The following is a 17009-nucleotide window of genomic DNA, read 5'->3' on the forward strand; positions in this document are numbered from 1 at the left end:
CCCCGGCCCGGCGCCGCCCCGCCGCCTCCACGCCGCCTCGGATCCGGCCGCCCCGTCGTCCTCTACTCCGGCCACCGCGGCCACGAACTCCGGCGAGCTCCTGTTCCGGCATTCCTCGTAAAGCGTGCACGATCCAGATCTGGATCTGAGAAACCCTAAGGGTTGACTTTTCCCCCTCTCACCCTAATTTTTTATGCGATCTTTGACCTGCTGTAACTTTGCATTCGTAGCTCCGATTTGGACATATAGTGTATCAAAATGTTCGACTCGACGAGTACATCATTTCATTCCATTGCATCATTTTTATTTGAGCTCATCTTGATGCCAGAAATGCTGTTAGAAGGAGGCTTCATGAGTTAATTGTCAGATCTGCTAGTTCATCTTAGACTTTTGTCATTTTTGCCATGATTAATGTGTGCATGATATGCCTGTGAGTCCTTCATATGTTTTGTTAAGCATCTTGTTATCTTTCTAGAGGTGCAACCCATGCATTTTTAGGATGTGTGTGGTGACTTGTGCAAGCTTGCAAAGTGATGCACCCGGTAAATCTGTTTTCAGGGACTTACAAGTTTTTCACTAAGTTTGGGATTATTTAGTTCATGATGCCATAAGTTCAGCTTGTTTCCTAGTGATCCGTGCCTCTTTTGAGGATGATCAGTAAAGGAGTTTTGTTAATCATGTTGTGCTCTACCCATCCATGTCTTTGTTTGCAATTATGGATCACCCTAGCTTGAGTCAATCGAGCTCTACTTTTGCTTCGTTGTGAATCTGGGCAGATCGTCAACTAGTTTGCGATTTTGCCGATGTTATTGTAGTTGATCCGTGCATGCTATGCCATTGTTCTTGCCATGTCTAGCTAGCATTTTGTGCCTTTTTAATGGATGTATGATTGCCTTGCCATGACTTGCACCGTAGTGAGTGCATCGAGCTCGTTTACATGCCTTCGTGAGTTATATTTCAGCATGTCTCAGTTTTCACTAAGTCTGAAAACTGATTGTGTTTTAGCTATGTTCGTGTGCCCATTAGTATATTTTGTGAACCCTTTTGGCCCTAGGTCACTATGGGTATTTTGTTAAGCTTGTTGAGTATCTCCATGCCATGTTCTTATTTGTCTTAATCAGGTCATGTATCATGTTGTTTTGCTGCTCCGAAGAGGGCTTCGTGATCTGAAATTTCAGACAAGTGTTAATTTCACTAAGTCTGCAATCTGTTTTGCATTTGCGTTTTTGCCATGCTTGTTTGAACCTCATAATGGATGAACTGGCCGTGGCTCAGTGCTAGTCTTTTGTTAAGCATCTTGTGTGCATTCCTGCCATGTATTTTGTTGTCATGTTTGGTGGCTGTAGCATGTTCGTTTCGTTGCGTTTAGATGCCTACTTGCTGTAAATCGCAGACCGATGTCATTCTTAAAACGCTTGCCATTTCCAAACCGTAACTCCGATTCCAATGTTCTTTATATCGTTTTCAAGCGATTTCATCCCCTCTTTCCAGTGGCACACTTGGTTTTCCAAGTTGAGGCAAGCTTCATGCATTTCCTGTCATATCTTGCATTTTGCATCCCGCATCGCATCCCGCATAGCATATCATCTTTGCATCATGTTGCTTGTTCTTGCACGTGGTTGATTGTATCCTTGTTGTTTGTTTGTATTGTTTGGGTAGAGCCGGGAGACGAGTTCGCTACCGAGGAGCCCGTTGAGTTTGCTTGTGAGGATCCAGTCAACTCTGACAACTGTGCAGGCAAGATGATCATACCCTCGAAATCACTACTATCTTTGCTATGCTAGTTTGCTCGCTCTTTTGCTATGCCAATACTACGATGCCTACCATTTGCTTGTCAGCCTCCCAAATTGCCATGTCAACCTCTAACCCACCATTGTCCTAGCAAACCGTTGATTGGCTATGTTACCGCTTTGCTCAGCCCCTCTTATAGCGTTGCTAGTTGCAGGTGAAGATTGGAGGCCGTTCCTTGTTGGAACATTTATTTACTTGTTGGGATATCATTATATTGCTATGTTATCTTAATGCATCTATATACTTGGTAAAGGGTGGAAGGCTCGGCCTCTCGCCTAGTGTTTTGTTCCACTCTTGCCGCCCTAGTTTCCGTCATACCGGTGTTATATTCCCGGATTTTGCATTCCTTACGCGGTTGGGTTATAATGGGAACCCCTTGATATCTCGCCTTGATTAAAGCTTTTCCAGCAATGCCCAACATTGGTCTTACCATTTGCCACCTAGCCTTTTCTTTCCCTTGGGTTCTGCAGACTCAAGGGTCATCTTATTTTAACCCCCGCGGGCCAGTGCTCCTCTGAGTGTTGGTCCAACCGAGCGATGTCCGGGGCTACCAGGGGCAACTCTGGGCTGGCCTACCCGACGTCTTGCTTATCTGAGTGTGCCCTGAGAAAGAGATATGTGCAGCTCCTATCGGGATTTGTCGACGCATTCGGGCGGTGTTGCTGGTCTTGTTTTAACCTGTCGAAGTGTCTTGAGTTACCGAGATACCGAGTCTGATCGGTACGTCTTGGGAGGAGGTCTATTCCTTCGTTGACCGTGAGAGCTTGTCATGGGCTAAGTTGGGACTCCCCTGCAGGGATTGAACTTTCGAAAGTCGTGCCCGCAGTTATGGGCAGATGGAAATTTGTTAATGTCCGGTTGTAGATTACTTGAACCTTAATTTAATTAAAATGAATCAACTGAGCGAGTTACCGTGATGGCCTCTTCTCGGCGGAGTCCGGAAAGTGGACACGGTGTTGGAGTAATGCTTGCGCAGGTTGTTCCTCTAGTTTTCCACGCTCGCGCTTTGCCTCCTCTTCTCGCTCTCTTTTGCGAATAAGATAGCCACCATATATGCTAGTCGCTTGCTGCAGCTCCACATATATTTGCCTTACCCTTCCTATAAGCTTAAATAGTCTTGATCGCGAGGGTGCGAGATTGCTGAGTCCCTGTGGCTCACAGATACTATAACTCCAGATGCAGGTCCAGGTGATTCCGCTCCAGGTGACGATTATGAGCTCAAGTGGGAGTTCGACGAGGACTATCAGCGTTACTACGTGTCTTTTCCTGATGATCAGTAGTAGTGCCTAGTTGGGGTTTGATTCGGGGCCTTGTCGCATGTTGGGTTATTTTCCATTTTGGCGCCGTAGTCGGGCCATGAGTGTTTGTATGATGGATGTTATTTATGCACTTTGATGTGACGTGGCGAGTGTAAGTCAACTATGTATCTCCCCCTTTTATTATATTTTACATGGGATGTTGTGATGATTGCCTAACTTGCGACATTGCTTTCAATGCGGTTATGTCTCTAAGTCGTGCCTCGACACGTGGGAGCTATAGCCGCATCGAGGGCGTAACACCACTCCTCAGATCAATTTTGGGAAAGAACATTACTCCATGTAATTCATCCATGATATCCTATATAACAGGGGTATGGTTTTTTATATAGCCATGGCACTGAGTTTTCTGTATTCTGTACAACCTCCAAGTCTCATCCTTTTTCTTGACTAGTACAGCTAGTGGGGAGTATGGGCTTGAGCTAGGCTGAATTACCCCAGCCATATTAGTTGCTTGATAATTTCCTCAAGAGCATGTTATGGTGATGAGGTAGTCTGCAAGATCTCTGGTTTATCACTTTAGCATCGTTTAAGAGGGGAATGGCATTGTCACAAAATCTCTTTGGGGGTGGTGTAGTAGGTTCTGTAAAAATGTCCACAAATTCCTGAATAAGGGACTGGATTTCAACAGGAACTAGTATTGTAGTCTCTTCACTATTAGGGGCAGCAACAGAAACCAAGACGAAAGCACTAGAATCAGACTGCTCCATTAGTTTGGAGATATTGAAAGTTGCAGGGATTTCAGAACTGGAAGGCGAGGTCTCATGATGAAGGATCACATGTTCTCCTTTGCGATATGTAATTCTCATTTGCATTGATGTAGTCTAGTTCCACTGGACTATTTCCTCAGCCAATCAGCTCTCAATATAATGTCATATCCCTTTAACTGTAACACGTCATCTTGGAATTTTTCTCCTTGAATACTGTAAGAGCAATCCTGATAGATAAATTGACTCCAGAGTATACCCCCACTAGCCACTGGAACTTTCCTTTTCTTGCATGGAGTTGCTTTGTCAGGAAGTTTTTCTGCAATTTCAGGGGAGATGAAAGTGGAAGTACTCCCACTGTGAATCAGTGTAGTGGTAGTAATATTGCTCAACTGGATATTGACAATGAATGTATTTTTAGTTGCTCCAGTGCCCATTGCAGCATGCATAGAAATTTGCAGGACCTCATCTTCTTGCTGTGCTTGGAATTCTACTAGATCTTCTTCACTGTTAATAATATAGATCAAGTCTGAATTTTCAGAAGGTTGCACTTTCATCGCATGCACCATATTTTTCTGACTGGGTTTGCAAACTTGTCTATGTCCTGGTGCCCAAGGTTATTTGCATCTCCAACTTATTCCTTTTTGCCTGGCTTGTTGTATCATAGCTTGAATTGGTGGCAAGGTAGTAGCATGTTTTGGAGCGTCAAAATTGACTTGTCTTTTAATTGCAAAAGGAGTGAATGCTGACCTTTCAGGAGGGGTTGCATCTTCCATTCGTCTAGCCAACCACATGGCAGTTTGCAAGTCTTTGCGTTTGCGACATTCCAAATGAGCTTTGGTGTAATCTGATAAGCCTGCCATGAAACTAGTTACAAAATAATCATCAGGAGTGAGGGGTTATCTCTTCTCATCGTGTTCAATGTTCACTCAAACTTTTCAATGTATTTTCCCACGGTTCCCATTTGACTTAGTGCATGGAAAGATCTCACATTCTCAGTGATAGAAGTTTCAGAGAATCTGTCTCTCAAATATCTGCAGAATATGTGCCATGGAAGTGTCTGAACATTGTATCCGGTGCCTCTCCACCACTACACCGCAGGTCCCTTTGGATAAGAAACTGTAAATTCAGTTCTTTGCTCTAAAGGTGTTAAGGAAGTGTCAAAGTATTGCTCAATAGTTTGCATCTAGTGTTCCGCATCATCGTCTCCTTCAAACTCGGGTATATTGTATTTAGCAGGTTTGACAGTGCCAATGTTTCTTCCTATGTCATTAGGATTTTGACACCTTGCTCTATTTGCTTTCGGACCATGTTCCAATCATCATCCTCATAATTATACTAAGCATTGTCTTGTTTCTGCATATTGTTTGCACCATGCTGATGTTGAGCGTAATATGGGTGTCTGTAGGGAACCCTCATATTGTTTTCCATAAGACTCTCTTCCTGCTGGCTCATGGACTACAGTGGTGACTTGCCCTAGTGTTAATCTCTCTTCCTGCTAGTCGGTTACAACCTGACATGTAACCCAAATAATCGGCTGCCTTGTCCTAGTGTTAATCTCTCTTCCTGCTAGGGGTTACAACCCGATTGCAACTTGATACCTAGGGCAGCTGGGATCAATGGCTTTTATAGCCATTACAGTCCAAATAGCAGTAATGAAAGAGCTAAAGTAAAGTAACTAGACAGAGCAGTAAAAAGCACCTAAATGGTAATTGAAGTCCAGTCGTTGGATGAGGATATATGCTACCGCGTATCTGACATGGATCAACACCTGGATCATTTCAGAGGCCGAGCTCAAAGTTATGGTGGCTGTGACCCGATTATGGGCACACCTGCGATTGTAGCTACGATAACTGATGTGCTGTTAGTTTGCTTTGTCAGAATGCTAACATGAATCAGCAGGTAATTCCATCCATACATTGACCGTGCTGAAGCTTGAAAGATTATGCATACACTACCAGAGAACTGTGTTCCACTACCCAATGGACACTGAATTCATCCAGCGTTGCAATGCAGAGTAGTCAGTATCGTCTCACCTTCTCCAACTAAAGGGAATGGAAAATATTTAGCAATGATGAAAACACAAGATTCTCATACACAACATGTGCGTAAGTTAAAACAGACTAGAGTCAGCTGCCCATTCCTCACTGACAAGATTCGAGTTTGGACGATAGTCACATTCAAGATTCACAAAATTCATGTGCTAGTCATGCATGCCCCAAAGCTTTCCAAAGCGTCTAGGAACAAACAAGGCTCGAAACCCATCTCAAAAGTCCCCACAGAACAATAGCCAGATTCAATATAAAATTGTGCAGTTTGGAAAATTACAGGGAAACTAACTGCTGGAACTGAGACAAAAATTTCACTACAGAATATATCCATTGGAGTGGATACCAAAGATCTGTTGCTATTCAGCCAAACTTGCATCCCCATGTAACATCATATACTGCAGATTCACGGTTAACATTCTATGGTTCCTGTTCTTCGTTTTCCTGGCTTGATTCCCCAGCTTTCTCCGGCTGCCTTTTTTCCTTGTGCTGCATCAATTATTGGGAGATTGGTTAAAGGAGGCAGAGCAGCATGAAATGAAGTTATTGTCTTACGTTTCAAGTGCCTAAGACAGAAAAGTGGACTAAATAAGCGTTTCTTTTATGGCCTGAGTTAATGAATGCATGAAACCTAAGTGGAGAAAGTAGAGGCTTTTCTTAGGAATCAGTGACTCTCACTTGAAGTGACAACAGACGTATGTGCACATAGGTTTGAGATTAGCTCAACTTTACATTTATAACGGCTTCTACAAAAATTCTACTTTTACTTCAACCCGTGGTGCAAAAGCTGCGTGAGAATATGCTAGTTCAATCAGCATCTCTTTAACTTAAGAGGTGAATGCCAAATTGTCTGTTGTTTGAATAATAAAAAATGCAAACCCCAAAAAATGACTGCGAGCAATTCAAGTTAAGAATTACTGTATCCTCAGTTATATCACCTAATGTTCGGTAACAATTTATTCTACTTTATTAGACGAGCCATATTACCAAAGAATGTTATTCTACTAGTTATTTGTCCAACTTAAAATAAAAAGGCTTAATCAGTATAGAGAAACAAGTAAGGGTTGCCATTTAGAAATACCAGAAAAGTCTTAGCAGTATGACAGGTCATTTCCTCCTAAAATCAAATTTCTCATTCTCTTATGAATTTATCATTTATTTTCTGCACTGTTTATTTCAGTTATTAGTAAACCTGAACTGTTGGCTGAGCCCTCTATTTTACCGTATAGATATATATAGTTACAGTTGGTTTAATGGTAAATGTGATGCTAAGCTCAACAGCTCCAACGGTCCAAATGCAGAACAGCAGCACCAACAAAGTACCTTTGGAAGAAGCCCTTCTGCAGACATCAGCTCATACAACTTGCGCATGATTGTTTCCTCTTCAACCTATATAAAATAAAATGACAGCAATTGATTACTAAAGAAATACCCATGAGATTCTTTCTTAACATAAAAGCTTAGTAGTGTCTGAGGCTCACCTGTAGTTTATGCAACTCATGGGACATTACTCGGTATGTTTCCATTAGGGCATGATTTTGCTTGTCCAAATGCCTGCAGATCATTTCTATGTTATATAATCAATTGAATTGTTCGGGCTCATTTGTTGCTAAAGGTTAGTCAAGATGTTGCACCTGGACATTTCAGCAGAATGCTTTGGTTCCATTAGCACCAAACAACTTTATACCGCTTCTCCTCTACTTGAGGAAATGAGAGAACGCCCACCCCTCTTGACAGAAGAAAAACTATACTGCTCCCTGCAAATTATTCGGCTGATTAGAAATCATTTCAAATCAAGCTAGAAGCTGTCCTCCACACCACTGCTGTTAAAGGCTTGTGTTTACAAGTGTGAATGAAAAAGGATATAATTTGCCGTTACAGCTAATCTGAGTCTTGGGGATACCCACAAATATGATGTCAGATTGATAAACAGATAAAAACACAAACACGCTGTAGACACCCATTCAATTGGGATTCAGGAGAAAACATGGCTATGCAAAGAAGAAGAATTTTTCGATTAGCAAGTGCTCATATGGCCAATAAAATTAGTGCCGTATTTATAATTTCACATGGCTGACGATGTAAGGTATGGTGAGGCATACGCAGTTCATACCAGATAAATCAAATTTCACCAAGTATATTACAATAGGAGATAGGAGACACAACAAACCTGGCACTGAAATTGAACAAAAGAGAAGGCTCGGATTGATGTCTTAAAGGGGGCAATCTGCTGCCGTCGCCGTCCGCGCCGCGCGGTCCGCAGAGCCCCGCGATCCGGCGGCCGCTCCTCGCTGCTAGTCCACTCACGGTCGCCGGCTCGCACGACGCGGTGCCGCCGTCCGGGGCCTGCTCGACGCCGGTCGCCCTCTTGCTGGCTCGCGCGCGGCGTGGCGGTGCGGTGTGGGGGCGTTGGCCGTGGCGGCTATGCGGCAGCGGCAGTTGTTCTTTTTTTTTTTTGAGGGATGGCAGCGGCAGCCAATAGCACCGTACCGACCTATTGGCCATTTTTTTTTTGACGGTTTGGCCCTGTGCGTAACGAGGCCGTAGCTGGGCCACGAGGCAACCGGCAATGAGTCAGACTTCGGCCCGCGTTAGGCAGCCAATTAACTTTCTTTTTATTTATTATTATTATTAAAAAAACATGAACGCTATTTTTATTAAAAATTTCAAATGAAATAGAGTTAATAATATATAGCTAAATTTCTATATAGAAAATGAAAAATTTGACATACCTGCATCTAAAACCTTATCATGTGAAAGAAAATATTTATCGCATATTTAAATACTCCCTCCGTCCAGAAATACTTGTCGGAGGAATGATTGTATCTAGAACTAAAATACATCTAGATACATCCATTTCTCCGACAAGTATTTTCGGACAGAGGAAGTATTTATTTATGCATATAAAAGAAAAAATATTTGGAAAATAATCATATATCCAATAAAATTTTGTTCCTACATGTTAAAAAATAATATTCATGCATTAGTAAGAATATTATTCATGTATTTCTTTAAAGGAAAGAAACAAAACAAAGCAAAAATAAAAGAGGAATACCAAATAAAGTCTAGAAAAAAGAAGAAAATGATGAATAAAATGATAGATAAAAGAGAAAGAAAAGTATAGGAAATGAAAATAAAAATAAATAGAAAATTACAAAAAAAGACATGTTGTCTCTATTTGCTCGACCCACTGGCAACAAGCCCTATAGAACTCTTATACGACCCGATAAGCGGCATATATGAATTCCTGGGGTGGCTAGGGGTGGTTCTGCATGCTCCAAATTCTTCACCTCATTTCTAATTTGCTAAACTTCCACTGTTATTCTCCAGAGGAATGATGTTTTCAATGAAGTCGAATGTGTTTCCTTGGGGAATTTAAACTTTTGCCCTAATCTCTAAATGATGTTTTTTATGAAGTCGACCATGTTTCCATGGGGAACTTGAACTTTTTCCCTAAGTTTGCTTGCACTTTTATTATTTGTACTTTGTTTTCATTATCATTGATCTTTGGGTGCGAGTACAAGTAACCGAGGGGTGCCCTGGCGGGTGGGGGTGCATGGATACGAGTGAAACCTCCTAGCGAGCAGTTTTCTCTCAATTTTTGCATTTTCATCGGTGTATTTTTTCATTACAGATGAACATGGTTCCACGCGTACCCCATGAATAGTAAAATCAGAAGAAAAAACACTAGAAAAATAAAACAAAAATATGAAATTTGGGGTATCAAACTTGGTCGGTCATTCTACTCACTTGTGAAGTTCGTGAAGGAATGATGTCAGTAGTATACACAGTGAAGAAAATACAGCCGAAGCCTTACTATTTATTCGAACAATGTTTTTATAGCTTTGATTTTTTTTACCTTTTTTTGCTCAAAACACCAAGGATTTCATTTCTTCACGAAACTTCGCACATGAGTAGAATCGCCAATCAAGTTTTATACCCAAAATGTTCAGTTTTTTCTAGTATTTTTTATTTTTTCTATTCTAATTGTTCTGCGAGGAACCATGTTCCAAAAATCCATTTTCATTTTCGCCACTCTTTTGCTACAAAAATATTGGTAATCCTGTAGGTCACAACTTAAGAGTTGCAATATTTTCTCAAATCATCAAATTTTATGCAGCATTTTATGTGTCGTTGCAAATTTTAATCTAGGGCACTCTCCCTACCCAAAATGATTCACTCATTTTTCTTAACGCATCTGAGAATACATGCACACATTACTAAGGCACTATGTGGGCTGTTTTAGGTACTTCATCCTATATATGCATAAACATATCCTCATCTTATGTGTCTCTTATCCACACAAAATCATGAATTCGACAACTTAAGTGCTAAAACTATGAAATTTAGAGCATTTCCCCCTCATTATAGAATAAATCTATTCAGATGACAATGTTGTTGAATTGCTTCATGAGAATATATTGATTGTGTTCAGTACATTTTATGTACATACTAATATCGGTTTTAGTAGATCTCTTATAAAAGAGAATCTATTTATTAATTGAATTGTAACTTATCAACATCTTCTTTTTTTGCGGGAACATGCAATCTTACACGCCACTTATGTGACATTGATCAGATTAACTACATATCATTTTTTCCTCCCTTACTGTTAGTACATGTTAATCAACGAACTATTTTCCATTTGTGATAATTCAATTATATACCGATATCACCATTCCATCCTACATTAATGGACCATTACAGAAAAATCTGACATCTACTGTGGCATAGCTAATCTAACCCGAGGGTCCCATCAATTCCTACATGGCATGCACATGATGAATTCTCGAAGTCAAGCCAAGTCAATAAAAGTCCAATCAACTAGCCATGCTCAACGAGTCGATGAAGGAGAAAAAACCCAACATATTGTTCTTTTGGGGAATACCGAACATATTGTTGGGGCTAACTTACTAATAAATTGAGAGTTGTCAAAGTTGCATGTTTTTATGTTGTTTGTTTCAGACACCTTGCCGAACTCTAGAAATTCTGAAAAAAGAAAAATCCGAAGATCTCAGTTCAAAAAGACAAAGAATGTTTTTGTCAGGGACGAAGATCTAAAAATCCGAAAATCTAAAAAGGAGAACGTCAGGGACGAAGATGGCCCCACATGCTGTAGGGATGGGGCGCACCGGGAATGTATCCGGTGCACCCGCACTTGTGCTACCGGTGCACCGCATGTCATAGAATGTTTTTAAAATTCTGAACAAAAACTCTAGCACGTTGACACAACATCAATGTATGATGTCACAAAATTTCGTATAAAACTTTGAAATATTTTTTGAGATACAAAAATGAGAAATTAGACTTCAGTGTGATAATGGGTCAAATCTAAAGCCCAAGTTATGTTATATACTGTTCTGTTTTGAATTTGTCATTTTTGTTTTTCGAGTTATGTCTTAAATTTTGAGTTGAAATTTTGTGACAAGCTACATTGATGTTGTGTGAATGTGCTAAATTTTTTTTTCAGATTTTTTAAACATTTTAAAAGCATAATATAAGCTGGGTGCACCGATAGCACCATAAGCTCCGGTGCACCAGATATTTTTCCGAGGCGCACCACCGGGCCGTCCCTGCTATATACCATACCTCATCCAGTTCAAAACTTTTTTATCGAGTATATGTCTTGTCTGTTCTCAGGATCGGTCATCATGCTCAGGCTCGTGCCTTTGTGTCAGTCTTGTTAAGCATCTACAGTGGCATCGGACAAATCCGAGTATCTGACCTATCAAACTTCCACGGACGCGTCGCAGGCACTGACCGAGCACGCCTCATATTTCGTCTTCCACATTCGCGTTCCTCATATTTTAAATCTCAAAACCAAGCAATTCATGCAACGCTACGTAAAACACATGATCATAGCATAGTTCATCGGATTAGCCGGACAAAAAGGAAAATGATTCATCGGAGTTCAACGGCGGACAGTACAAATCCATACTACAGACATAGATAAAATATAAACAGAACAAGGAAGGGACGAAGAAATCACCATTTCCTCGCCGGACCCTTCCCCTTCCGGATGTCAGCGCGGTTGTGCCCCTCCTCCGTGTAGGTGTCGGCGTGCGGAGGCGCGTCATCATCGGAGCTGGAGGTGGAGCCGTCTGTCATATCGGAGTCAGAGCTGCACCTCATGCCCGAGAGCCCACGGAGCCGGCGGTCCTACTCATTGGCAAGGCGGGCCGCCTTCGCCTTCGCCGCTGCCTCCTTTGTTGCCTCGTGCTCCGACAACTCAATGGCGAGTCGGAGCGCCTTAGCACTCTTCGGCGGAGGCGCCGCGCAACCGTCTCCCCCGTCGTGAGCGAGCGGTGGAGGACAGAAGCGAGGAGCGCTGCCCCAGGATCGACCAGCGCGCTCGCGCGCGGACAGCGCACAGACATCGACTCGGACGCCGTTGCCCTCTACCTCGCCCACTGCTACTCATGCCGGGCTGCTCGTGCCTCCGACTCGAGCGTCCGAATGTGCGCTGGCCCTGCCGTGGGCACGAGGACCCAACGGTGGCCGAGCACCACCTCCGGAGCAGCGGGTGCTGGTGGTGGGCGGTGTACCTGGAGGAGCGGAGCGGAGTGGCCGGAGCTGCGCGCCGGGTGGGAAGGGTCGGCGATGTCATCGGCACTGCGCCGACGGGCACCGGGCGCTGACGAAGTGGATCCGCCTTGGTCGACGACCGAACGCCTCAATGCGATGCGGAGGGCGACCTCCTCCACATCGTCGGGGTCCGCTTTGCGCAGCAGGCTAGACCAGTCATCGTCGGAGCCGGAGTCCCCACAGGAGGCAGCGCTGCTTCGGTCGCCGGCCATCGAATGCTTTTGGAGGGGATCAGAAGTGGAGTGAATGGAGAGGGGAGTGAAGTGGAGTTCAGATTGATTGCAGTCTAGGGTTTTTCGGATGTCGATATTTGTGGGGCAGCTGTGGGTCAGGCTGGGCCAAGTCGACGTGGCGGGCGCGCCCGGACCGCTCCATATCCGTCCCATATTTAGGTTGAACATGGGGGTGTCGGTCACCCGGACGTTTGAGGGCGGTTTGAGAGGCCCGTCTGGGTTCAAATTTCGTGACTGGGCGGCCTGCCCGGGCATTTAAGACGGATTTGAAGGGTCCGGTTGTAAATGCTCTTATTAGATCTCTTTTTTCTTTGTTGAGAATCCCAATTTATTTATCATTTGGCGGAAAGATATCCGACTGTACATCATCAATCAGAAAAACAGGGATTACAACGAACATATCTAAGAATTTAAATGCTCCATTTGCACAACAGTGAGCAGCATCATTGGCTTCCGTCCTGCTATGTTGGAATCTCTACTCCTAAGGGAGCAGTTGGTAGTCTCGCTTCCAGATTTTTTTTAGTCCCACCTTTCACGGTTTATTTTGGTACCTCCTCCCACCTGTGACTAAGCCACCACAAACCAAAAAAACCTCCTCCCGAGACCCGAACCCGCACCCATCCATGTACAAAAAATAGACCTACGAAGGTTAACCAACGAAAAAAGACCTACGAAGATTAACTAGCGATAAAAAACCTAAACCTATCGCCCGCTCGCTCGCGCCCCTGTTGCTCCCTCCTCGATCCCGATCTGGATCGAGGGGACGAGGAGCTCCTGCCTCCCCGACGGCCGGCCTCCTCCTCGCCCCGCCGCTGCGTCCGGCGCCGCGACGGCCTCTGGAGCCAGGGAAGCCATGACCTGAGCTCGGCCTCGAGGTCCCCGCCGCCGTTTCCTACAGTTTCTGCCCCGCCGCCTCGCCGTCGCACCAACCTCAGCGCCGCGCCGCTGCCGGCTCTGGTCGCCTCCACCTCCGCTCCAGGCAACCCTCGGTCGCCGGCTCACTGGAGCACGACGGCAGACGATGGATGCCCTGGTTATGTGCGATGGATGCAGTTCTCACGCGCAAGCTAGGGTTGGAGCCGCCAGCTCTTCATCCTGCCCGCCGGCGGCGACTCTTCCCGCCCCGCACTCCAGCCTCCCCGTTATCATAGGTATCTCTGTTGGGGAACATAGCAATAATTCAAAATTTTCTACGTATCACCAAGATCAATCTATGGAGTCATCTAGCAACGAGGGATGAGTGGATCTACATACCCTTGTAGATCGCGCGAGGAAGCGTTCAAGAGAACGGGGTTGATGGAGTCGTACTCGTCGTGATCCAAATCACCGATGATCGTAGCGCCGAACGGACGGAACCTCCGCGTTCAACACACGTACGAAGCAGTGACGTCTCCTCCTTCTTGATCCTGCAAGGGGGGGGGAGGTTGATGGAGATCTAGCAGCACAACGGCGTGGTGGTGGAAGTAGCGGGATTCCAACAGGGCTTCGCCAAGCGCTGCGGGAGGAGGGAGATGTGTCATGGGAGGGAGAGGGAGGCGCCAGGGCTTAGGTGTCGCTGCCCTCCCTTCCCCCCACTATATATAGGGCCAAGGGAGAGGGGGGCCGCAGCCTCGGCCCTTCCTCCAAGGAAGGGTGCGGCCATGGAGGAGTCCATCCTCCCCAAGGCACCTAGGAGGTGCCTTCCCCTTTAGGACTCTTCCTTTCCCTTATCTCTTGGCACATGGGCCTCTTGGGGCTGGTGCCCTTGGCCCATATAGGCCAAGGCGCACACCCCTACAGCCCATGTGGCCCCCGGGGCAGGTGGACCCCCTTGGTGGACCCCCGGACCCCTTTCGGCACTCCCGGTACAATACCGATAATGCGCGAAACTTTTCCGGTGACCAAAACAAGACTTCCCATATATTAATCTTTACCTCCGGACCATTTCGGAACTCCTCGTGACGTCTGGGATCTCATCCGGGACTCCGAACAACTTTCGGGTTACCGCATACTAATATCTCTATAACCCTAGCGTCATCGAACCTTAAGTGTGTAGACCCTACGGGTTCGGGAACCATGCAGACATGACCGAGATGACTCTCCGGTCAATAACCAACAGCGGGATCTGGATACCCATGTTGGCTCCCACATGTTCCACAATGATCTCATCGGATGAACCACGATGTCAAGGACTTAATCAATCCCATATACAATTCCCTTTGTCTAGCGGTACGATACTTGCCTGAGATTCGATCGTCGGTATCCCGATACCTTGTTCAATCTCGTTACCGGCAAGTCTCTTTATTCGTTTCGTAACACATCATCCCGTGATCAACTCCTTGATCACATTGTGCACATTATGATGATGTCCTACCAAGTGGGCCCAGAGATACCTCTCCGTTTACACGGAGTGACAAATCCCAGTCTCGATTCGTACCAACCCAACAGACACTTTCAGAGATACCTGTAGTGTACCTTTATAGCCACCCAGTTACGTTGTGATGTTTGGCACACCCAAAGCACTCCTACGGTATCCGGAAGTTGCACAATCTCATGGTCTAAGGAAATGATACTTGACATTAGAAAAGCTTTAGGATACGAACTACATGATCTTGTGCTAGGCTTAGGATTGGGTCTTTGTCCATCACATCATTCTCCTAATGATGTGATCCCGTTATCAATGACATCCAATGTCCATGGTCAGGAAACCGTAACCATCTATTGATCAACGAGCTAGTCAACTAGAGGCTTACTAGGGACATGGTGTTGTCTATGTATCCACACATGTATCTGAGTTTCCTATCAATACAATTCTAGCATGGATAATAAACGATTATCATGAACAAGGAAATATAATAATAACTAATTTATTATTGCCTCTAGGGCATATTTCCAACAGTCTCCCACTTGCACTAGAGTCAATAATCCAGTTCACATCGATATGTGATTAACACTCAAGGTCACATCCCCATGTGACTAACACCCAAAGAGTTTACTAGAGTCAATAATCTAGTTCACATTACCATGTGATTAACACTCGATGAGTTCTGGGTTTGATCATGTTATGCTTGTGAGAGATGTTATAGTCAACGGGTCTGAATCTTTCAGATCCGTATGTACTTCGCAAATCTCTATGTCATCTTGTAGATGCAGCTACTACGCTATATTTGGAGCCATTTCAAATAACTGTTCTACTTGGATCTATTCTAAATTGTTGCTCCATTATACGTATCCGGTATCTCTACTCAGAGCTATCCGGATAGGTGTTAAGCTTGCATCGACGTAACTCTTTACGTCGAACTCTTTATCACCTCCATAACCGAGAAACATATCCTCATTCCTCTAAGGATAATTTAGACCGCTATCTGGTGATCTACTCCTAGATTACCTTTGTACCCTCTTGCCAGATATGTGGCAAGGCACACATCAGGTGCGGTACTCAGCATGGCATACCGTATAGAGCCTATGACAAAAGCATAGGGGACGACCTTCGTCCTTCCTCTTTCTTCTGCCGTGGTCGAGCTTTAAGTCTTAACTTCATACCTTACAACTCAGGCAAGAACTCCTTCTTTGACTGGTCCATCTTGAACACCTTCAAGATCATGTCAAGGTATGTGCTCATTTGAAAGTACCATTAAGCGTTTTGATCTATCCTTATAGATCTTGATGCTCAATGTTCAAGTAGCTTAATCCAGGCTTTCCATTGAAAAACACTTTCCAAATAACCCTATATGCTTTCCAGAAATTCTACATCATTTTTGATCCATAATATGTCAACAACATATACTCATCAGAAATTCTATAGTGCTCCCACTCACTTCTTTGGAAATACAAGTTTCTCATAAACTTTGTATAAACCCAAAATCTTTGATCATCTCATCAAAGCGTACATTCCAACTCCGAGATGCTTACTCCAGTCCTTAGGAGGATTGCTAGAGCTTTGCATACTTATTAGCATCTTTCAGGATTGACAAAACCTTCCGGTTGTATCACATACAACCTTTCCTCAAGAAAATCGTCGAGGAAACAATGTTTTGACATCCTATCTGCAGGATTTAATAAATAATGCAGTAATTGTTAATATAATTCCAACAGACTCTTAGCATCGCTACGAGTGAGAAAGTCTCATCGCAGTCAACTCCTTGAACTTGTCGGAAAACATCTTAACGACAAGTCGAGCTTTCTTAATGGTGATACTTACCATCATTGTCCGTCTTCCTTTTAAAATCCATCTGTACTCAATAGCCTTACGACCATCGAGCCGTTCTTCCAAAGTCTACACTTTGTTTTCATACATGGATCCTCTCTCGGATTTTATGGCCTCGAGCCATTTACCGGAATCCGGGCCCA

At 44.2% G+C, this 17009-nt stretch overlaps 1 protein-coding gene across 1 annotated transcript; it reads right to left on the reverse strand.

Moving 5' to 3' along the window:
* Positions 1 to 5923: 5923 nt before the first annotated feature.
* On the reverse strand, positions 5924 to 8303 carry LOC119288638. The gene is made up of 5 exons (XM_037568219.1): positions 8033 to 8303; positions 7497 to 7619; positions 7344 to 7416; positions 7186 to 7251; positions 5924 to 6351 (listed from the first exon to the last, which is right to left on the reverse strand). The coding sequence occupies exons 2-5, from the start codon at positions 7526 to 7528 to the stop codon at positions 6283 to 6285; spliced, it is 240 nt and encodes a 79-aa protein (XP_037424116.1). The 5' UTR covers positions 7529 to 7619; positions 8033 to 8303; the 3' UTR covers positions 5924 to 6282.
* Between the last annotated feature and the right edge of the window lie 8706 nt (positions 8304 to 17009).

Source organism: Triticum dicoccoides, chromosome 4A, assembly GCF_002162155.2.
Source record: "Triticum dicoccoides isolate Atlit2015 ecotype Zavitan chromosome 4A, WEW_v2.0, whole genome shotgun sequence".
Taxonomy (NCBI): domain Eukaryota; kingdom Viridiplantae; phylum Streptophyta; class Magnoliopsida; order Poales; family Poaceae; genus Triticum; species Triticum dicoccoides.

Excerpts from the sequence above, each read along its gene's own strand:
- LOC119288638 (XM_037568219.1), bottom strand. The coding sequence starts at position 7,528 with ATGGAACCAAAGCATTCTGCTGAAATGTCCAG. Across the intron at positions 7,417-7,496 it reads CATTCTGCTGAAATGTCCAG|GCATTTGGACAAGCAAAATC; the intron begins GTGCAACATCTT and ends AATGATCTGCAG. Across the intron at positions 6,352-7,185 it reads CAGAAGGGCTTCTTCCAAAG|CACAAGGAAAAAAGGCAGCC; the intron begins GTACTTTGTTGG and ends TAATTGATGCAG.